The sequence below is a fragment of the Myxocyprinus asiaticus genome, chromosome 31 (genome assembly GCF_019703515.2).
Source record: "Myxocyprinus asiaticus isolate MX2 ecotype Aquarium Trade chromosome 31, UBuf_Myxa_2, whole genome shotgun sequence".
Classification (NCBI taxonomy): domain Eukaryota; kingdom Metazoa; phylum Chordata; class Actinopteri; order Cypriniformes; family Catostomidae; genus Myxocyprinus; species Myxocyprinus asiaticus.
In genome coordinates, this window is record NC_059374.1 from 38415283 (window position 1) to 38440395 (window position 25113).

At 36.8% G+C, this 25113-nt stretch overlaps 1 protein-coding gene and 1 pseudogene across 3 annotated transcripts in view; both read left to right on the forward strand.

Annotated features, from left to right (window-relative positions):
- On the forward strand, positions 1 to 16570 carry LOC127422181 (neuronal acetylcholine receptor subunit alpha-10-like; annotated as a pseudogene).
- LOC127422665 (sialic acid-binding Ig-like lectin 16) overlaps positions 14910 to 25113 on the forward strand; it is a 14080-nt gene continuing 3876 nt past the window's right edge. For 2 of the 3 annotated variants that reach the window (XM_051666443.1, XM_051666440.1), the window contains exons 1-4: positions 20623 to 20698; positions 20789 to 20868; positions 22002 to 22373; positions 22740 to 23030. In XM_051666443.1, coding sequence (XP_051522403.1) covers positions 20811 to 20868; positions 22002 to 22373; positions 22740 to 23030 — 721 coding nt within the window. In that variant the 5' untranslated portion in view covers positions 20623 to 20698; positions 20789 to 20810. Of the gene's footprint in view, positions 14930 to 20622; positions 20699 to 20788; positions 20869 to 22001; positions 22374 to 22739; positions 23031 to 25113 lie in introns of those variants that run through there. The other variant, XM_051666441.1, reaches the window with a different exon arrangement.

Consider the following 25113-nt stretch of genomic DNA (forward strand, 5'->3'; position numbering starts at 1 on the left):
ATGGCATATTACCCATACTTCCCTATGTTTGCCATACACAGATATAACAGAAACAGTAAGAGTACTGTGGTAGTAAGGCATTTAGTACACGGTCAACATTTTCCGTGGGGGGGCGCCACAACATGTTATTGGAATGCTCAGGGGGTATTTTTTTTTTTTTGACACAGTAATAGGCATATGATAAAATTGGCTCGGTAGATCGGCACCCCTGAAGCGATGCCGCCCTAGGCGGTCGCCTATGTCGCCTAATGGATTGACCAGCCCTGGGTGTGGATGAGAAACAGATCAATATTTAAGTCCTTTTCTACTATAAATTTTCCTACTTGTCCAGTAGGTGGCAATATGCACAAAGACTGTGAATCGCCAAAAACAAAAGCAGAAGAATGTGAAAGCGAAACTAGACATTTATAGTAAAAAAAAGACTTAAATATTGATCTGTTTCTCACCCACACCTATCATATTACTTCTGAAGACATGGATTTAACCACTGGAGTCATATGGATCATTTTTATGATGCCTTTATATGCTTTTTTTTTCACCAATCTGTAATATGATGTCAAACACTGTGATGCATCCACCCTGGATTACACATGGGCACTGTTTTGAGGATTAAACAGTTCAGCGTCTCTGTGTTTACTTGACTTTCATGTACAGTAGCAGCTGCAGCAGCTGTTTACTGGAGCGGAAATGTCTGGATTTAAATTTAATTGAATGTTTATTCACCCGTTAACCAAACCTGTTATTCAATTAAGTGAATTACGAGATAAATGCCATGAACATGCAATATTTTGCCTTGTTTATCCTCTGCTGGATTTGTATACCAGGTAATGTATGCTTTTTTTCTTCTAATGTAACCTTCCAGTGTGCTGTTGCTATTTGCTTTGGTCACTTGTGAGTGTGTCAGTAATGCAGTTGCTCTTCTTTAAAGTCTAAGAAAATTCATGTTGCAGATAGATTGAAACGTCCAATGTTTGATCAGAAAATTGCTTTTGAAAGTGGGGTGCAGGACGCATTGTTGGAAATTGCGATATTTGATATTTATTTATGTAGTGATTCAAAGCTGTTCATAAATTTTTCCTGTATTCTCAGTATCTCAAAATTTGTTTTTTGGGGTCTGTCTTATGTCCAACATGATAATCCTGGGACTCTTCTTTAAATCTCTTCTAATGGTTTATTGAAACAGCAAAGCAGTGACGAACATCTGTCAAAGCCCAGAAACCTTTGTTTAGAGACCTGTTTCACTAAAACTTTATCACTCAAAATGACTTTATTTACTTGCTATTGCTAGAAGTGTTACCAACTTTTCTTTATGCAAATACAGGACGCTTTAGCATTTGGAGTGCTTCTGCGTCTTCCTTTTGCCCAAAATACAGGATGTCCTGACTAATACAGGGCAACTGGCAACCCTAATTGCTACTCAGAGTACACTGAAAAAATATATATTTTAGGGTGAATATAGCAAATAAAGATTAAGCATTTTCTACATTGAATAAGTTACTTTAAATGTGAACTTGAAATTATTAAGTATATTTTCTAGCTTATAAATATTGTTTATGATTGTTTGTTATCCTTATAATGTGTCATCATGTATCAATCCTAAAGTAGAAAAGCTTGTCATATTAATTTGTTAATTTGAGTAAATTTCACTGATAAATAAAATAAGTAAATTTTACTTAACTTTTCGAAGCTTGTGTTCCCAGCATGCACAAATATAATTTGAAATAATGTTCAAATATCAAGTATTTATTTTAAATAAAGAGTTTATTTAAGTATCACTTCAGATTTCTAAGTATCTGTATTACGTAATTGAAATGTTTAAGTTAAATTTACTTAAAGTAGATTGTACATAATTTTATACCATTAACATTGTCAGTGCATAAAATTAAGTAAATATTATTAGTTGTTTTTTCAGTGTGTGTTTTTAGGACAAGGGACAATTAATTCCAGAGAGCATTTTAGTGGACAAAAATGAGTTTACACCCCTGAGTGCAAGATGAGTAATCAATATTTTAGGCTGCATTTTTCCAGAAGAGAAAGTCTGAGAAATTTAAATGCATATAACTGCTAAAAGTGATTAATTCGATAAAGATGATTTTCTCAAATTGATAAAATACTTTCTCCTATTCCAGCTTAATATGCGGAGGCAACTATAACTGTAAGCCATTCACAGGTTGATTCCGCCCAAGAGTGTAAATGTGGCTCTTTGGCGCTATTAAAACATTGCTCAGTTTGTATGAGAATCCCAACTAGCCTGAAAAATCCAGCATCCAGGATATCTGCCTACTCTTTAATGGGAAATGGATCTCTTCTGTTGTATAGCATCAGATATGTAATCTAACAGGAAATCCCTTCCACCCACTCCTCTTCAATAAGCCATCTGTCAGCTGCACATGTGTTATCTGTGTCCACATCTGTGGTTGATTGTTTTCACGTGTGTCTGATCCATCCAATCCAACAGCACAAAAGCATGTAAAATAACTACATTACAGATTAAAGTGATAGTTCACACAAAAATGAAAATGTTGTCATCATTTACTCAGCTAAATGCTGTTCCAAACCTGCGTGACTTTCTTTTGCTCCATGAAAAACAAAATGAGATATACCAGCCTGAGTCACCATTGACATTTTAATTGTTTGGAAAAAGATGCAGTGAAAGTGAATGGTGACTGAGGCTTTAAATCCACTTTACATCTCCTAAACCCTTCTTTTAGCACAATGGGTGATTGACAGGTGAGTGGGCAGTCCTTAACTGTTTGCTTTAGCACAAACACTCGAAATGCAGTGTGGACACATGCTTTTCTGACTACCTCCTAATGTGGTTTAGTGACCAGATCACAGAACATATTGGACAACGTTTGTATCTGTATTTAGCGCTGTCCAGTTGTGACTGAATCACCTGAGAAGATGTTAACGGCAGCTACATACTGTATCTTTGTCTGTGTCTATATGTTCCAGTCTGCCGGGGAGCTAATGGGATATACGTCCAGAGACTGCTCAATGATTTATTCAGCAACTACACCAGTGACCAGTAGAGGACACAGAAAACATCCTTAATGTCACACTGCAGATCACCCTCTCACAGATCATTGACATGGTAATCTACCCTATAAAATACAGGACCACTATCTGCCAGGAAATGAGCTAAAATATGAAGTTCGTTGATGTGTAGTTGCTAACAAACCTTGTTGATGAAAAAACCCAGCCTGAACCAGCCTAAGGTGGTTTGCTTGTTTTAGCTGGTTTAATCTGTTGCCCCCAGTCTGACCAGCTGACAAGTGTACTAAACCATTCTAAAACCAGCAAAACAGACCAACAGGGAAATGCCAGATCAAAATCATCTGAGATTACAATGCCAAAGTGGATTTTACACTAATTTGATCTCTGATTGTCTAAAAAATGGTATTTATATCAAAGTAATTTTATCTTTTTTAATTGATTAGTCGCCTATTTTTTAAGTTGAGGCTAAACTAATTTATTGAATCAAGTGGCAGAGTAAACACGATCTAGGATGATGTGGTCTTACATTTACCTTGGTTATTTTCAAATAGCATACTAGCAGACTACTCTTAGTAAGTACATATTCTGAGCACAGTTTGCACATTTTATGTATTTATAGAAAACCCTGATTACCGACAGTACTAAATTTGCTAAATAACAAGCATACTGCGTGGAATACTATGTGCCACAATGCAATACACACTACTTAACCCTACATTTCCAATGTAATGAATGACCCAGAAGAAATAACATTTTTTGACTCATTAATAAGACATTTGTACACAAAACTGGAAAAATTCAAAATAATTGATTTTATGTACAAGATGATAAACTCGTTGAATTAAATTAGTACTCAAAATAAGTAATTAACTACAAATTACAAATTATTTCTTTAAAAATGTAATCAGATTACTTTGTTGATTCCTTTATATAATAAGTAATCACATTACTAATTATTTTACTTTTAAGTTACTTTCTAAATCACTTTTCCTAGAAAAGTTTTGTTTTCCGTTCATTCAAAATGTCTATATTTCCTCATTCATTGTCACGTACGCTTCAGCTGTCACAAAAACGCTAACAGACGTACATACGAATTCATATTTTAAATGCATTATACATATTACTTTAGCGCAAGTAATTTACTTAAAAGTAATTACTTTAATTGAAAGTCACTAAATGTAATCTGATTACAAGAATTTAAAATGTAATGCTTTACACTACTTTTAACTTAAAAGTAATTAGATTGCAGTAACTAATTACTTTGTTATCGGATACACCCAACACTGAACACGCAAAATAATTAGGTCATATTATAACCTTGTAGCATACTACTGTTTGACACATTTATCGTGGAATAATGCCTACTGTTTTACACACTATTTAAAAAAATAGTGGGCAGTATGCAGTGTATACTGCATAGTATTCAATAAGTAGTAAGCTAGTATTCCATTCAGTTATTAAATTCTACTGCTTGCTGGGGCCGTGTCCCCCTCTGTTTCAGGACAAGCACAACCAGATTCTGACTGCGTATCTATGGATATGGCAGGTGTGGATAGACACATATCTCACATGGAATAAAGATGACTATGGCGGGCTATAGTCGTATACCTATAGTTATGTATGGAGACCAGATATAGTCCTATATAAAAAGTATGTCGGATTGGTATTGGGTTTGTCTTTCTTATATGCTCTTTCTCCTATGGAGGCACAAGCTGAACACTTAATAAAGCTATTTTATTATTGAGTGTTCAGGAAAAATTAATGATTCTGTTTTTATGACTATAAGTGGTACTGTGCGCTACATTTCAAGTCTTCTGAAGTCACACAATAGCTTTGTGAGATTAACAGACTTAAATCACAACGTCCATACGAATACATTTTCGTTTAAAGTATTCATTTTGATGCGTTTACGCCTCTCATCCACACTAGAATGGCTTTTTGCTCCATTACCGCATACTTTGGAAAAAGATGACATTAGGAAACTGAAAATTTAGTTTTTGAAAGAAAACAGAATAGTGTGGATGTGGCAACAGTGTTACAGAAGGTTTTCAGTGGATAGAGAGTCTAATTGCGGTCATTTCACACAAAGTGACCATATGGCTTCAGAAGACTTGAACAGATTATTCCTTTAGGGGCTTGAGTTAATGTGTCAAAAAAGAAAACTTAAAACACAGAAACAAATTTGCTGATCTTGTGTCCTCAGAATCATTTCTTGACCAATTTTTTTGTGCAAACATAGAAAATATGATATATATATATATATATATATACTACCAGTCAAAAGTTTTGAAACACTCATTCTTTATTATATTTTTTTTTTCTTCACATTTTAGAATAATAGTAAAGTCATCAAAACTCTGGAATAACATAAATGGAACTATGGGAATTATGTTGTGACTAAACAAAATCCAAAATAAATCAAAACTGTGTTATATTTTAGCATCTTCAAAGTAGTCACCCTTTGCCTAGAATTTGCAGATATGTACTCTTGACATTTTCTCAACCAACTTCTTGAGGTATCACCCTGGGATGCTTTTTAAACAGTATTGAAGGAGTTCCCATCTATGTTGGGCATATATTGGCTGCTTTTCTTTATTATTTGGTCCAAGTCATCAATTTAATAATATATATATATATATATATATATATATATTTAATTAAATTTTAGTTTTATAATGAAATAAATGTATATGTTGGCACAATTATATTTTTGTCTACAAAACTAATTTCAAACATTTAAGCATACGCCTTCAGATCAAAAGATTTTTAAGATCATGAGAAACATTTCAGTCAAGTGTTTCAAAACTTTTGACAGGTAGTGTGTATATATATATATATATATATATATATATATATATATATATATATATATATATATATATATATAAAGCCAAAAGTGATGTTCGACCTAGGACATCTTTGGCCTTTATTCAAACATATTATTAAAAATGTATTAAAGATTTTGTATGCATGTTGTAGTTTTGCTTGGAGTGTAAAACTAATGTACATTTCAATTATTTTATTTGTGATGAAGCAATGAAATGCCAAATTGCGCTGACATAATTTTTGACCAATCTGTCATACAAAGTTTGCACTCGTTATTCCCACCCTATAATTGCTACAGGTATGTTAGAGTGTTGGCTATATAATTAGACATACATTTGTGGGTTTTGGTGAAAATGGCAAAGAGGAAGGAGCTGTCCTCTGCAACCAAAGAGGCTATTGTCAAAATGGCTAAATCTGGTCAATCCGGTACCGTGCAGAATGTAAAGCGATGTGGCCGGCCAAGGAAGACTAGCGAGCATTTTGACAGGAGAATGAAAATTACCTCAATGTGTGACCGGTTCAAAACAGCTTCAAAAGTTCTGGAAGAGAAGTGCAATGGTGAGGAACCTCCAATTTCATCTCGCACTGCAAGGCGATGACTACAAGAGGCTGGATTGAGAGGTTGTGTAGCAGTAAAGAAACCATTTATTAGTTCTGTCAACCGCAAAAAAACATCTTGTCTTTGCCAAAGAACATAAGGATTGGAGTGTGGAAGATTGGAGCCGTGTTCTGTGGTCCGATGAGTCAAAATTCAACATGCTGGCATTGGATGGTGTCAAGTATGTTCGTAGGAGACAAGGGGAACGTTTTGATACCAAATACATGCGTGGCACCGTTAAGCACGGCGGGGGAAACATAATGGCATGGGGATGCATGCCTGCGGCAGGTGTTGGAAGGATCTACAAAGTTGTTGGCACTTTGAAAACGGACCAATACTTGGACATCTTGCAGAACACAATGTTGCCGAGTATGGCGGATCTGTTTGGAGATCGAACGTGTATTTTCCAACACGATAACGATCCCAAGCACACCACGCACGCAACAAAGGCATTCCTTGCTGTCCAGCGTTTTGAATTCCTCAAGTGGCTTCCTCAGTCCCCTGACCTTACTCCCATTGACAACATTTGGGAAATTCTAAACCTGAATCTTGATAAGTCATGCAGGTCTTCCAATGAAGCTCAACTTTGGGAGGAATTTAAGGAGGCTTGGCAAACATTACGCACGACACATGCGAAAAGCTTACTGAATCAATGCCCGGGGGAATGGCTGCTGTAATCAAAAATAAGGGAGGACCAACAAAATATTAATAACTGATTACACTGAAGTCAATGTATGCTTTATTTCCTGTGAGCTTTTTGTTTTTCTATGCATTTTTGGCATATTACAATAAAACCCATATTCCATGATACGCTGTAGTTTGCCTTTTTTGCTAAATAATTTTGTCAGTTAAATACCTTAACCAGCTTTAGTGTTTTCTTCTTCCCAATATTACATACTCCTCATATTTTGATGGTTTAATCGAACCTGTACAGTCATTAAAACCAAATATTGTGCAAATATCCCCTCTGGACATCCCTTTTTTTAGTATATACATATACTGCATATATTAATGCTATCAGTCACTTAAAATATTTAATCATGATTAATAACATGATTTTGTCATAGTTGCGATTAATAGCAACTTTCAAATTGTAACATATATACAGTATATATATATATATATATATATATATATATATATATATATATATATATATATATATATATATATATATTGTGTATGTGTGTGTGTGTGCGTATATATACTGTATATATATATATATATATATATATATATATATATATATATATATATATATATATAGCATATATGCACACACACACACACACACACATATATATATATATATATATATATATATATATATATATATACAGTATATATACGCACACACACACACATACACAATATATATATATATATATATATATATATATATATATATATATATATATATATATATATATATATAAATTTTGAGATTTTTCCAATTACCATGTCAATAATGACTGCAATCTCTCTATACTCTGGTGTGGTGATAGACTGATATAACCGCAGATGTTTGGCCGTTTTATGGACAATTAACAGAAATGTTACTTCCATCTTTAAACCTACCGACAGCCTTGTCATTGGATCATAGACAATTTCTTCTTTTAAAACCAATCTTTTTGCGGTAAATTTTGGCATCAGTATCATCCATTGAGAAACCCATATTGGTCAACCACTACTCTGGTGGCATATTCTCTTTCTTTCAGCGCTGATGATCACTTCACTAGCACAATGGACACCAATGTCGTCATTCGCTATGATGGCCAGATCATGTGGGATGCTCCAGCCATCACCAAAAGCTCCTGCAAAGTGGATGTCTCCTTTTTCCCCTTTGACTCCCAGCAATGTAGTCTGACCTATGGGTCCTGGACCTACAACGGAAACCAGCTGGACATTCTGAATGCAATGGAGAGTGCAGATCTTGCAGACTTGGTCAATAATGTGGAACGGGAGGTGCTGGGAATGCCAGCCAAGAAAAACATTATTCTGTACGTCTGCTGTGCAGATCCGTATCCAGATGTGACATACACTCTGAAACTAAAGAGAAGGGCTTAGTTTTACGTGTTCAACTTACTTATTCCTTGTGCTATGATCTCATTCCAGGGTCCACTGGGTTTCTATTTACCAGCAGACTCTGGAGAGAAGGTGTCACTGGGTGTTACAGTAATGTTGGCGCTCACCGTCTTTCAGCTGCTGGTGGCCGAGATCATGCCACCCTCTGAGAATGTACCTCTTATAAGTGAGTTACACCTGCTTTTTTTAATATACACACTTAGAAATTTACTGTAAAAATGTACAGTCTTTTACTGGCTATTTTAGTTGCCAGTAAGATTGTAAATAAACAAGAGAACTATAACTTTTTTTTTTTCAATTGTAATGTAGAAACACATATTGGTACTGTCAAATTACAGCAGATATATGAAACTGAAGTTACAAGATTAACTGTGAATCTACAGTACTGCTGTGATTTAGCAGTATGATGCCATAGAATTACAATAATTAACCAATGATGCTAGTTCCCAGCATGCATTGCTGCATAAATAAATTATGCTGTTGACCTTTTATTTACTACTTGCCAGTGCCGCGTTAACCCAATGGGCAACATGGGCTTGGGTATACAAATGAAATATGAATTGTGTAATTTCGGCACCACCGGCGCCACCAAACTCTGTAAAAAAAGAATTCTTATTTCTAATCAGTTTTTCTGAACTCTAAAGGAACAATGTTTTGAAAGCGCTACAGAGCCAGTGTTTACATTCTTCGGGGGAAATCAACCTACAAATGGTTTACTTATTGTAGGCTATAATTGTCTCTGCGATAAGAGACATTACTTTAACATCGGGAAAAAATCACACAAGGATGTTGGTTCACATTATAAAAATATGTATTTATATGCATTACCGGTCTGAATTGGCTCCATACTATAAATGCTAAGAAATGAATTCACCCTTAAACCGGAGAGAGTTTAAACTGGAGAGATCAGCCTAATCAAAATCAGCTGGGGACGTCAGTGAATTACAACATACTGAACTGTACGATGACAATGTAAACAGAGCACGACGATCTCCTGCAACTTTTGGGTTTCAAAAAATTATTTGAGGGCTTGCTTTGTCGTGTATGGCGTGTGTTTTGTGCCACGGTTACCCACCGAAGGAGACAGTCGTGTATGGCGTGTGTTTTGTGCCACGATTACCTACCGAAGGAGACAGTCGTGTATGGCGAGTGTTTTGTGCCACGATTACCTACCAAAGGAGACAGTCGTGTACTTTTACGTGAGAGAAGGATATGTCGTCGCAATAGACGTGTGACTCCAACGTCATGGATAAGTACATCGCCGCTATAGAAAGTCATTGTTAGGTACATCAACCTAATACAAAGCTAGTGTCAGAGCTTTCTACCAAAGGGTTTAGGTGAGGTTGTAAAAAGAGTGACAAAACTCAGAAAGTGTAAATTTATCGACAGCTGAGTGGGTCATGGACTTTTATTTCATTCAGGAGGCCGGAGTTCCTGTGTTATTTGTACCCAGAACTTATTGACATTTTATTTTTGGTTTTCAGTCGCAATTTGGTTAGTTTTAGATACTAGACCCTTTCACAGTTTCAACCATGTGTTAGAAAGTCTTTCTGTTAGAAAGTCCTGAAGGCAAACTGATGTGCTATTGTCACATCTGGTATATACTGTACATAGTCACAGGTGACATTGCGAATTATACATCTTCGGCAGAGCTGTAATTTTACTAAGTAATATACAGTAATTAAAATGAGCCCACCATTACTAGCAACAACTTTAAAGCTGAACACATAAATTCAATAATTATAATCCAGTAATATATCATATTCTGGAATGTGATTCTGAACTTTTACTCTTGATGTTTTAAGTATATAATGCTAATACTTTTGTACTTTTACTTAAAGGGATATTTCACCCAAACAAGAAGATGCTGTCATCATTTACTCCTCTTCATTTCGTTCCAAACCTGTATGACTTTCTTCTGTGGAACATATATTTTGAGACTTATTATACAAGACTTTTCCATGTCTCTCAAAGATATCATTTTTGACTTCCTTATGATAAACACAATGGCTAATTTCATTGATTTTTAGGAAACTATCAAAACCATTAATATTTATAATACATATCAGCCTCTCAATTACACAGTCACCTCATTGTCAATGATCTCTTTGAGCCATTTCAGTCTGGTTTTCGAATGTTCATCATATCTTAAAACGTATTTTTTTCCAGGAGGCTGTTAATTAATACTATTGTATTCAATTAATTTAACACTATCACTTTATTTACTGTGTTTTATCATTAGTTGTTTTGAGATGCATGTTTTATCCATTTGTATTAAGTATCTTTGTATTCTGTATTTTTATATTTTATTTTTCCATTCTATGTTAACCTTGAGAGGCCTCTTTAAAGATGCTATATAAAATAAAGTTTATTATTATTATTAACATCTATTTTACGTAAGGACACCTTAATGTCAATTTGCAGATGTTTCAAGGCCTGCTTAGCCAAATGATCTGCCTCCTCATTCCCTTTCACAACTACGTATGTCGGTACCCAAAAAAACTTTACTAATAGGCTAATCCTAGTTGCCTTATTCTAAATAAGCTCTGCAGAGCTAAATAAGTTCCAACTGACAAGCTTGCTAGTGCTTATGAGCCTGTACAAATCACTGATCTTATCGGTTGTATTTCTTCCACCCACTGCAGTGCTAGAGAAATGGCTATTAATTCTGTGGTGAATACTGAAATATGATGAGTGATTCTTTTCGATATTTTAACTGTAAAAAGTGGTATATAAACTGCTGCTGCTGTACTTCCACATTATGGATCCTTTGATGAGGGTTTATTCAGTGAATAATGCATTCAGTGAACATGTATGAGTAGGTTTAGCATGCATTTAGGGAAAATAGTTTTACAAAATCTTTACTCTGTAAAAGACTGCCTTCAGATTTCAAAATCCAAAAGTAATTCTCCTTATTACAAGAAAAAAATAAAAGTAAAAATAAAAATAAAAGCATCTTGCCTTTAAGTGAAAGGATTTTAAAATACTCATATATAGGCTTCGTCTAAGTGCAACTTGAAATACTTGTTGACTGTGTTACAGTATATTTGTTTCAAGTATGACCATGTTACCATGTCCTTTAAATATTGGTCTTTTTTTGAACAACTGACGCATTGTCAGCTGCTTTTTCTCCAATTTAAAGGAGGCAGATTGCAAATGAAAGGGACTGCTAATTTTTTTTCTTCAATTATTTCAAGTTCAAGGTCAAATACAAAAAGAAAATTAACAGCAGACCAGGGGTGAAAGGGGGAGTTTGTTTTAGGGAAATATCGGCCTCTCAATTAAATCTATACCTAAAAAGCATTTAACAAAAATAAATAATGAAGTTAAAGTAAAAAGTTCTACATTTTAATGTGACTTCCATATAACAAAAAGGGACAGGAAATAATCCCTGGGACAGGAAAACTCCCATATACATTTCATTAGATTTTAGAAATGAACTATAATTATGTACAATTATGGAAAAACACTTAATTTCCCAAAATGCTTTAATTTATCTTTAAAAGTCTTCAAAATAGTTCCAAACATTAATATTCATCAATATAGGGGGCCCGGGTAGCTCAGCGAGTATTGACGCTGACTACCACCACGGGAGTCGCAAGTTCGAATATAGGGCGTGCTGAGTGACTCCAGCCAGGTCTCCTAAACAACCAAATTCGACCAGTTGCTAGGGAGGGTAGAGTCACGTGGGGTAACATCCTCATGTTCGCTATAATGTGTGGTTCTCGCTCTCGGTGGTGTGCATGGTGAGTTGTGCGTGGATGCCGCGGAGATTAGCGTGAAGCCTCCACACGTGCTACGTCTAAGTGGTAACGCGCTCAACAAGCCAAGTGATAAGATGCTTGGATTGACGGTCCTCCGAGATTCGTCTTCCACCACCCGGATTTAGGCGAGTCACTACACCACCACAAGGACTTTGAGCATATTGGGAATTGGGCATTCCAAATTGGGGAGAAAGGGGAGAAAAAATATTAATCAAAATAATTATGTAACAATCAAAAGTTCAAAATGAGAATGTCAAAATGTATTATTATCTATCTGAAATTATTTATCTGAAAACAATGTGGTGGTGACCAACTATAACTATTCTATTTTTATAACAACTATGACTAATCTCTTCGGCTACATGAGTTTCTATATGGAACTGAAATGATAAATAATTGTATTTCTGAACTGCATGTTAATTTTGATCTACACATTTAGTTGTAATTGCTGCTTCCTTCTCTCACATTCTGCAGGAACATACTACATAGCAACAGTGACTATGATAACTGCATCCATGGACCTCACCATCTTTATTATGAATATACATCACTGTGGCCCAGTGGCCTGACCCATCCCAAACTGGGCCAAAAAATTAATCCTGGAGTATTTGGCCAGGGTCTGCTTTGTCTACAAAGTCGGTGAGAACTGCATGACCATGCAACCAGAAAGACTTGATCCTCCTCCCCAAAAGGCACCTGACTCCAACTGCAACATGAACGGCCAAGCAGGGAAAGACGACTTTGTGTTCAAATTTGAGAGAATGTCAAGATGGCTTTTCACATTATTGTACACTGAGCATTTACTCTACTGTACAGTACATAACCCCAAATCCTGTCCTGTCCTCTGATCAACATGGCTGAATGAAAAACATTTTTTTATTAAATGTGTGTTTACACTTTGTGATGAGAATTTCTGCCCATCCAAAAGTAAAGAGTACTGATTATTTCACAGATCTAACTTACTAAGATAACAATGCAAAATTTACAGTTTTGCTTATGAATTTCTAGACGGATTGCTACTAAGTACCTCAAACAAAACTATGAATATCTTTCAAAGATTTGATACTTTTAACCTGGGAAACTTTGTCAAATCTAGTGATATCATTATGTTCTCTTCAAACTTGACTTTGTTTCCTGGTGGACTAATAAAGTCCTGTGAACCCTGACTACTAAAAGTTGCACTCTTACAGGAGCTTGTGGTTTTCACAAGTGTAGGGGCGGATATAGAATGGGGGTGGTACAAGAACTATGAGGGTGGAAACACCAAAGTAAGTGCCCGTGCATATAGTTATTTTGGATTAAGATACCAAGCTTCATTGCAACAAGAACTAGTTTATTTATTTGTCACTTATCAAATTACAAATGCCCATGAATTTGCAATAATGTTGCATTTCCACATAGAGGCCACAAAGTAATCATTTTGCTACTGTTTTGCTAACATTAAAATCATTTTAATGCATTTTTTGCATTCTCACTAAACATAAAAATAATAAACAATATACCAGAGCAATCTCCAGAGCACTTCCCCTTGTGACAATTATTCCCAGTCTCTGCTAGACATCAACAAACAAAACATCAGTCTCATTTCAGAAAAAATAGATTAGATTTCTGGTAACACTCTACAATAAGGTTCCGTTTGTGTACATTACTGTAGTTAACTGCAATTGTTAACATGAATAGCAACGATGGAGCATTGCGAATGATGTCATTGAATAAAAAACAAAGGGAATATCTAAAATTGTTGATTTTAGGTTGTTGATTGTAAGTACATAAACAATATAAATATCCCGATATGTACAAATATATACTCTTAAGTAGTTTACTGGTGAAGGGTGGCCAACTTGATTACGACATTCACAGTGCATCACTGAAGAACGTGGTCGCATTTCGCGGCATTCATTGGCCACGGTTCTCTGATTGGTGGATCTTTCTCTGCTGAACCATGGGTAATGTAGTTCTTTACTATGCATTCCACTATCAAACATGATTTTTAAACAATGAAGTTAAGATAACGCAGATGGATGGCTTCAACGGAAGCATATACCATCGATGAACAACCTCGGTAAGCTCACGGTAAGTCTGTCCTTAATGGTTTATACATTATCATTGAAAATAAATTTGTCCATGGGATAAATTAATGGGATTTTTACTTCTGGAACCAGACTGTTGCGCTCTATTCAGTTCGAGTGAACGCAGACAGTGTGATTAATATTAATAAGCACAATGGCCTGCCAGTAGACACACACTGAGCTGCAATCTGCCTGAGACAAGACATGAGAAAACAGAGAAGAGAATGTGTCCCGTCCCCCGCAGTTTTAAGATCCTTCCCATGCCCCTGTTCAAATCGAAACATCCTAAGTGCAATTTTTTATCTCACCAATAATTTTTTACTTTGTTTTTACCCTCCTGTGTTATTTTATTTTCATTGTTATGTTTGTCATGCACAACACCCCCCCCCCCCCCCCACAGTCCACCAGCCATCTCATCTCCAATCACCCACAACCCCCAGCCACCCCACCTCCACCCCTCCCCCATGCAGACTAATTTTGTGAAGTTAGTTTAATGAGGAAGTGACACAACAGAGGAAGCATAAACTTCTTCAGACTTCATCTGCACATTAAAGCTTCCCATTAAGTGAAGGGGTCGACCTGAGAAAAGGGTAAGGACAAGATAAGGACAAGATCAACAGTACCACAGACCCAATTTAGGACATTTAACACACTCCTCTGTCCTCCCATTCCACCGCCTGACACCTCACTGACAGCAGATGTCTTCGCCACATTTTTTACTAATAAGGTTACAGTCATTAGCAATATATTCTCAGCACCACACCCTCTCAAACACACGCCTTGATCCTATTCCTTCCCACCTTCTCCAGGCCATTTCTCCATCCATCCTACCTGCACTCAAACACATAATTAACACATATCTCTACTTACAGGCATTTTTCCCAACACATTTAAGCAGACTTGAGTAACCCCGCTGCTTAAAAACACAAGTAGAACACTACAGACCAGTCTCTCTTATCCCATTCATGGCGAAAACACTCGAAAGGGTAGTTTAAATAAGATCTCTAAGTTTGTCTGATAAAGAGCTGTGGGCTCGAAACGTCACCTTAGGTGTGAACACTTTAATACATTTTTCTGTTTTTGGAGCTGTGGTGTGCCAACTTTTTTCTCACTTAATCTGATACCTATTTGGTCGGGCAACCACACTGAGCTTTTTGCCATTGGATGTGCACGCTTTTGTTCATTTCTTCTAAATCAGATCTCTGCCTATCTCTCGCAGAATAAGCTGCTGGATAACAATCAGTCAGGCTTCAAAAGTGGACATTGCAAGAGACTGCCCTGTTGTCTGTCACCGGGACGCTGAGACAGGCGAGAGCTAGATCCAGATCATCTGTCCTGATTCTACTGAACCTTTCTGCAACCTTTGACACAGTCAACCATCAGATCATGGGTTACTGACCAGAAGGTCGGGGATTCAAGCCCCAGCACCACCAAGATGCCACTGTTGGGCCCTTGAGCAAGGCCCTTGACCCTATCTGCTCCAGGGGCGCCGTATCATGGCTGACCCTGCACTCTGACCCCAGCTTAGCTGGGATATGTGAAAACAAATCAATTTCACTGTATATATGAAAAAATGTATAATGTGTGACCAAAATAAAGGTTTCTATTCTATTCTATTCTATACTGCCCACCCTCTCTACTCTGGGCATCACAGGAACTGTGCTTGACTGGTTTAAGTCCTATCTCTCAGGTAGGTCTTTCAAGGTAGCCTGTAGAGGTGAGGTGTCCAAGTCACATCAGCAACTTACTGGGGTACCTCAGGGCTCAGTGCTTGGGCTACTTCTCTTCTCTATGTACACAACATCATTGGGACCCATCATTCAAGCACATGGGTTCTCTTAACACTGCTTCGCCAATGACATACATCTCTACTTGTCTTTCCAGCCCAACGAGTTGTGGGTGGTTGGAGACGAGATAGCTGGTGGACTCGTGCCACCCCCGGCAAGATGCCGCCTCCGGGTGCGGGCCATGTTGCCCATGCCTAAATCCAACCATGCCTAAATCCGCCCCTGCTTCACTGGCTGCCAGTTGCTGCACATATCAAATTCAAGGCTCTGATGCTGGCATACAGAACAGTCACTGGGTCTGCTCCAGTGTACCTAAAATCATTTCTGCAGAGCTATGTTCCCACCAGAAGCATGCGGTCGGCTAATGAGCAGCGTCTTGTTGTACACATGCAAAGAGACACCGAATCACTTTCCTGGACTTTTGGTTTCACTGTCCCCCATTAGTGGAGTAGACTCACTCTCTGTCTAAAGACACATCTTTTCCACTTATGATGTATTATTCCTCTTTTGTAAGTTGCTTTGGATAAAAGTGTCTGCCAAATAAATAAATGTAAATGTGAGACGGTCTCTTTTATTAATGCTACACACACTCACAAACACACACACACACACACACACACACACACTCTCTCTCTCTCTCTCTCTCTCTCTCTCTCTCTCACATACACAAACACACACACACACACACACACAGAGACACACATGCACATATGATATGTTTTAAAATAAGAGAATCAGCAACTCATTATTTTTGGCATCAAGTAAAACACAGAAATATTGATGACTTTGACTTTTTTGTACCTTAATAGGACAACACATCCTGTGAGATACAACTTACAACCTGTTTTAGGGTTAAATTAAACAGTTATTGGAGACACTGAAATTTCTTGCATTTTTGTATGAACTTCTGGACTGCAATGATGACGTTTAAGAAGAAAATGTCTCCTTTTGTTACCCAGGAAAAAGATACACTCATGAAATGCACAGGTTGTCACACTAATTGTCACAATAGAGCCTGCAAACTATATTTAGCAAAACAATTATGAACAATTAAAAGCAAAATGTAAAAGGTAACACAAAGAAATATAAAATCTAATTTATGGACAAGATTGAAATTAATACAATTTGAGCTTTGAGCTTTGGCCCAAAACCTTAAAGTTACTAATGTATAACCCTTGTGTCAACTTCCCTGTGAGACAACCTGGTCTTCCCCTAAACATCAACAGTTTAAAAGATCAGTTTCATTTCAGTATAATGGATTATATTTTCTAAATTCTTCTACAGATGTAAGTAACAAGTCTGTGTTTTTAAATTCAAGGAAAAGCAGCTTTTCTAACACATTTGGACATCAAAGCTATACTCATATTTTTGACAGGAGTATCAAGTTCAGCAGTCATCTTCTCAGTGGTTTTGTGCTGTCGGGAGTCTTTCCAAAGGTATCATGTGCTTCCATAACATAAATGTGCAACATCCAATAAAAATGTGTGCACATTAATCATGTGAAGTTATCTCTGCTGAAACAAACGAACAGACAGCATGAATGGTCACCAGCATATTTTGTGTTTTGAATGCTCCTCCAAAACACAGGATGCTGGAATGCTGGTATTCCAACAAGGCTTTTTCCTTTTTATCCAGCATTACTCAAAAAAAAAAAAAAGAAAAAAAAAAAAAATATATATATATATATATATATATATATATATATATATATATATAGTTTGGCAAGGTTCACCAGCTAAGTTTTGCTGGTGAACAACATGGCATAACAACATGGTCCACCTGCTAGACCAGCACCAAACCAACATAAACCAGCCCAGAACAGCATGGGTATTGCATTCTGGTTAATCCGGTCTTTTCAACAGTGGTTCTGTGTTTTTTATTTTTGCTTTATTTTTTTTAGACAGTTAGACATTCATGACAGCTTCTTCCCCCAAGCAATCAGACTTTTGAACTCTTGATCGCTCAGGATACATATATCAGCAATGCACTTTATTAGCCTCAGACTGGACTCACATTTTATACTTCTCTTAATAATACACTGGCAACTGACTATCAACCGACAACTGAATGTCAACACAACACTTCATATTTATGGGGGAGTACAGTGTATTTTTATTGTATACCAAATTATCAATTTAGCATGATTACTCAAGGATAAGGTGTTGGAGTGATGGCTGCTGGAAATGGGGCCTGTCTAGGTTTGATCAAAAATGACTTTTTTCAAATAGTGATGGTGCTGTTTTTTACATCAGTAATGTCCTGACTATACTTTGTGATCAGCTGAATGCCACTTTGGTGGATTAAAGCAGCAATTTCCTTCTGAAACAGCAAAATCTGTACATTATTCCAAACTTTTGGCTGCCAGTGTATATATATATATATATATATATATATATATATATATATATATATATATATATATATATATATATATATATATATATAGCTGAAGAAATTCAAGATCTTTCTCACAAGACTTCAATTCAAGTTTAATCAAATTGATTAAAATCACATTTCATTTAAGTAATCGACACCAAGCTAAGAGAATAAGTATTTCCAGTATAGTTAAGTTTGTCTTGTTTGTCTAATTCTCACATAACTCTCCATTCTCTGTCCTAAACACTGGAAAACTTCTTTGTATTACCTTACAACCAACATTGATCTTTCTGGGTTCATAATTTTGCCTGTAAATTGATTTTTTTTTATTTTTATAACAAAAATGACAATAAATAGTAGTACTTCATGGGGTGCAGATCACTAAGTGTTTGTTACCCTGAAACTTTGCAATGCACTCCTTGAAAATTAAAAAAATATTCTGCATCTTTCAAATCTTAATCGTTCTAAACATAAAATCTCATCTTTTTCCAGAGGCACAAAAACCATATACGCAAGGTATGCAATGCATATGGGCACCATATAAAGGGGGCCACCGGCTGCTCACTAAAGGGGGCACAATCGGCCTCCTTGACCCCTCCAACATCAACACCCCCCACCCCCAACAAATGCATGGGGTGCAAAATTTTGTTTCGCATAACCGCTCGGAAATGGGTAGTTGTGCCCCTGTCTTTTTCTCAGTGCTATATATACACTATATTGCCAAAAGTATTTGCTCACCCATCCAAATAATTGAATTCAGGTGTTCCAATCACTTCCATGGCCACAGGTGTATAAAATGAAGCACCTAGGCATGCAGACTGCTTCTACAAACATTTGTGAAAGAATGGGCCGCTCTCAGGAGCTCAGTGAATTCCAGCGTGGTACTGTGATAGGATGCCACCTGTGCAACAAGTCCAGTCGTGAAATTTCCTCGCTACTAAATATTCCACAGTCAACTGTCAGTGGTATTATAACAAAGTGGAAGCGATTGGGAACTCAGCCACGAAGTGGTAGGCCACGTAAAATGACAGAGCGGGGTCAGCGGATGCTGAGGCGCATAGTGCGCACAGGTCGCCAACTTTCTGCAGAGTCAATCGCTACAGACCTCCAAAGTTCATATGGCCTTCAGATTAGCTCAAGAACAGTGCGTAGAGAGCTTCATGGAATGGATTTCCATGACCGAGCAGCTGCATCCAAGCCATACAACACCAAGTGCAATGCAAAGCGTCGGATGCAGTGGTGTAAAGCATGCCGCCACTGGACTCTAGAGCAGTGGAGACGCGTTCTCTGGAGTGACGAATCACGCTTCTCCATCTGGCAATCTGATGGATGAGTCTGGGTTTGGCGGTTGCCAGGAGAACGGTACTTGTCTGACTGCATTGTGCCAACTGTGAAGTTTGGTGGAGGAGGGATTATGGTGTGGGGTTGTTTTTCAGGAGCTGGGCTTGGCCCCTTAGTTCCAATGAAAGGAACTCTGAATGCTTCAGCATACCAAGAGATTTTGGACAATTCCATGCTCCCAACTTTGTGGGAACAGTTTGGGGATGGCCCCTTCCTGTTCCAACATGACTGCGCACCAGTGCACAAAGCAAGGTCCATAAAGACATGGATGAGCGAGTTTGGTGTGGAAGAACTTGACTGGCCTGTACAGAGTCCTGACCTCAACCCGAGAGAGCACCTTTGGGATGAATTAGAGCGAAGACTGCGAGCCAGGCCTTCTCATCCAACATCAGTGTCTGACCTCACAAATGCGCTTCTGGAAGAATGGTCAAAAATTCCCATAAACACACTCCTAAACCTTGTGGAAAATCTTCCCAGAACAGTTGAAGCTGTTATAGCTGCAAAGGGTGGGCTGACGTCATAGTAAACCCTATGGATTAAGAATGGGATGTCACTTAAGTTCATATGTGTCTAAAGGCAGATGAGCGAATACTTTTGGCAATATAGTGTATCTCATCAATTATTTCTTTGTATACTAATACGCTTTAGTTTTGTTTCACACCACCTGTGTATTTATTTTCATTATGTTTGTCATACACAACAAGCCCCCCTCGTTTTTGCATACTCATTTGAAGTTCGTTTAAAGAGGAAGTGACACAATGGAGGAAGTATAAAGTTTCATCAGACTTCATTTACACTTCTTATAATTAAAGCTTCCCAGAACAGAGTGAGTGAAGGGGTCGACCTGAGAAAAGGGTGAGACGGTCTCTTTTATTAATGCTAGTCATATGATGGAATACTAGATCGTACAGTTTGCTTTTAAATGCTAATGTACTTTTTGTGCAGATTTGTGGAACACGCATTTAAAATGCATTTCATCTCAAGTTGGGTATTGCTATTATTGATGGTATTAAATTTGAGTACAGGTATGTAATTTTTTATAGTAATATTTTTTTTTAATTATGCTTTTCATCAACTTTAAATTTCTTGGAATAACTGTACATAAAGCAAATGGAAAAGAGTGTGATGCTGTGATAGTATTTGTACACTTAAGGCACACTTTAAAATGTATGAATGTTATTACATTGAGGGCACATTGGTTTTACATTGGTTTCACATGAGATTAAACCAAATACTATGTAGTTTAAAGAACGACAAACAAAACGTTATTTTGTGGTCAAACATTAGCCGAGTATGGTTAATTTGATAAACTACACCGGTGAAATTGAGAGGAACTGACTCATACATCCACTAATATAACCATGACCCCAGCTGATTACAGTTTTTCTGAAATGCTAAAACACTAAACCCCATTCTCTGAACCAAATGCTCAGTGGCCTAACCCCATTTATCAAATCAATCACTCTTTTTTGCAAAACTCTAAACACATTTCACACTGTGATGCACTGGTAATGTGTTTTTCATTTAGAGTACTTTTTGTTCTTTGGGGTTTTGCGGTTGGACTACTGTATTTTTACAATATGCAAGTGCTGAATATACAGACATTCAATACTGTATTACTTGCAGTACTTACAGTATACAATATATTCACCGTACTACAAGTTGTGATTACTATACTTTTTTGACAGTAATTGCAAAATGTGCTTACTATATACAATAAATATAAAACTGTAACTACATGCCCTGTACACTGTGTTCTCCATTTTCTGATGTAGTGTCTAATGAATGCTCTGTAGTGTTTATATATTGACTTGCTGTGTGTATGATCTGAAAGCACTGTTTGATTTTTAGCACAGATTAAACAGTTTTGAGGCGATTGTTTGATTTTGAGCAGAAGAGCCAGGGGTTTTGTGAATGTAGTTTGAAGATTTGGTTTTGTGTTTAAAGTTTTGAGAAAATGGGTGAAGATTTCAAGAAATGTGTATTAGCAATTCAGAAAAACTAAAAATGTGGTTGCAAAAATGGACCTGAGAAAGTTAGTTCTGAGAAAAGCTCTGGCAGCATTTGTTTGCAAGTCACTTGGTTTTATATTTTGAGTCTAATGCAATGACATTCATATATTTATGGCGAGCATGGACTTATTTCTGTTTTATTTAAGGCCAAAACAACAAGGACTGGGACATCATCTTTAATCCCCCAGAGGTTACTGCAGTTCCAGGATTATGCGCTTTCATCTCGTGTACCTTCACTTACCCAGACAAAACCGAACATATTCAGAACACACTGTGGCTTTCATGTAATAAAACGAACATCTGTAATAACACAATTTTCAACTCCAGTATAAGTGGAAGACAAGGAAAGAGTGAAAAAATACAGATTGACATGCTTGAAATGGATCCAAACAAAAAAAATTGCAGCATCATTTTGAAAAACATTAAAGCCACAGATCAAAAACAATATGCTTTCAGAGTGGAATGGAGTAATACTCAGGAATTCACATATCCTACAAGATTAAAAGTTGTCATTCAAGGTAACTGAATTAAAGTTTTCTTATTATTGCTAAGAGTGTACTGAATAATCATGATGTTGATTTAATGGTTTCTACAGAGGAGCTAAACTGCAATGGCAATTCTGCAGAGTTCATGGTTTCTTAAAGACGTAACACATGGTTGTGGCATGCCAGCCAAACTGCTTTGAGCACAACATGCTTTCCATCTTAGTACTAAAAAGAATTATGAATGATTTAATATTCTGATGCCGTATGTGTCTCATAGATATAATAAAAATCGGTATATTATTACAGATTTTACAAATCTACAGATCTAAAGACTACAGAGATCTTCTAGCTCCTCTGTGGCTATAACAGTCCATTATCTATGTGTATGTCTCATTACAGAAAAGCCCATAATAGATATTCCCCCTCTCAGAGAAGGAGAGCAGGCTAACCTGACCTGTTCAGCCCCTTTCCCCTGCCCTCAAACACCCCCAGATATAACATTTTGGATTGAGACAAAATCTGAAGATTTCAAGGGCCTACAAGATAGCATCACACTGACCAATAACAAGAGTCATTACCTCTCAACTTTGACCTTAACCCCAACCTCCAAGCTGCATAATGCCACCGTTAGATGTCAAGTGAGCTATGGACCCAAAAATATCAGCACCAGCAGGACCCTAGAGGTGACAAGTGAGTTTACCAGCCTATATTTTTATTAGTCTTCTACTCACCCTCATGTTGTTACGGACCTGTATGACTTTCTTTCTTCCATAGAACACAATGGAAGATGTTAGGCAGGATTCACTTTCATCATATGAATAAAAAGATGTTATGAAAGTGAACGCTATTACCAAGGCTATTATTCTGCCTAACATCCATCCTTTGACCTTGTATGGTGTTTTGATGGAATCAAAAACTGTGTTCTGTTGATAATTAAATTGCAATATCATAGTCCTACCACATCAGTATTGCGAAAATTAAAATATGCCATTTAAAGGAATATTCCAGGTTCAGTTAAGTTAAGCTCAATTGATAGCATTTGTGGCATAATGCTGATTACCACCAAAAAATTTTTTTGACTTGCTAGAAAAAATCTGGGTTACAGTGAAGCACTTACAATGGAAGTGAATGCATGAATCCGTAAACGTTAAAATACTCATTATTTTCAAAAGTATAGCCACAAGGCTTTAACAATATGTGTTAACGTGATTTTACTGTGATAAAATTGCTTACTAACCTTTTTTGTGTAAAGTTATAGCCAGTTTTACAACTTTGTTGCCATTACCAACATAACGTCAACAAACTCTAAAAACATAAAACGACTTTAAACCCTCTAAAATATTGGCCCCATTCACTTCCATTGTAAGTGCCTCACTGTTACCTACACTTTTTCTTTTTTAAAGTAAAGAGGGATGAGTTTAAATAGTTTTTTGCTGTAATCAAAATTATGTAACAAATGCTGTCGGTTGAGCTTAACTTGTGTTGAACCTGGAATATTCCTTTAATGTACAAATGTGTGTAGCAATATTAAACACAGATCCTTCAAAGTTCTGCTGCAGTTCATGATGGCTCTGACCAAAACCTAGTGTGCTGCTCTGTTGTCTACTGCCTACATAAGCAGCTGCCTTCTAAGGCAGCATCCTAACGGCAATGGAATCTCATATACAAATAAGTACGGTGTATTTAACATTTCTCTCACTTTGTATTCACTGAGCTTGTCACAGTGCAATATGTGTAGAGTTTGGAAAAAAGAAGGTATATCAGAAGGCAGAATACTAATGTAACATATCTTTTGGAACAGCCTTTGTGTTGGGAGAGCATCTTAAAATGCGGTCTTAGTCGGTAGCTCACTAGGTTTTGGAACAGAGCCGGTGTGTCTTACAAATTGTCTCTCAATAAGCAGGGTTGGGGAGTAACTGAATACATGTCACAGGGTTTTGTATTTAAAATACTAAATATTAGTAACTGTATTCCTCTACAGTTAAATTTTAAGTAGTTGGTAATCAGAATACAGTTACATTCAAAAAGTATTTTGATTACTGGAGAGATTACTTTGCATTGTATTGTCATTTGTTTCATTTAATATTTAGACCAGCGCTACTCACACGCGGTGTGTCAATCAAACACGCATGCTCACAATCTCGCTTGAGAGTTATTCAACACGAAGCTGTCCAATCTCTTGAATAGCTCATCAGTGATATTTACTCGTCATGGCAACAGTATTTACAGGAAAAATAACAGTTTTTCCTGCAGTGGCGGCATTTAGATACCTTCATGCAAATGCTTTTTAGTGATCTAATTCGGCACAAAACGCTTAAGGGGGGTGAACAAATCTTTATGACTTGTGACTGAAGGACTTTTGGTGCTAATTTTGGATATATCGCTCTTGTTTTTGAACACATATCTGGTGTATGTGATGTTGAACACTCATGGTGTTTGTTAGTTGACAATCACAATTTTTATCAGCAAATCGAACTGTTACAACCCTCATGATTAAAATTATTACTTAAAGGGGTAGTTCACCCAAAAATGAAATTTCTCTCATCATTTACTCACCCTCATGCCATCCCAGATGTGTAAGACTTTCTTTCTTCTGCTGAACACAAACAGATATTTTTAGAAGAGTATCTCAGCTCTGTAGGTCCATACAATGCAAGTGAATTGTGGCCAGAACTTTGAAGCTCCAAAAAGCACATAAAGGCAGCATAAAAGTAATCATAAAAGTAAGACTCCAGTGGTTAAATCCATATCTTCAGAAGTAATATGATAGGTG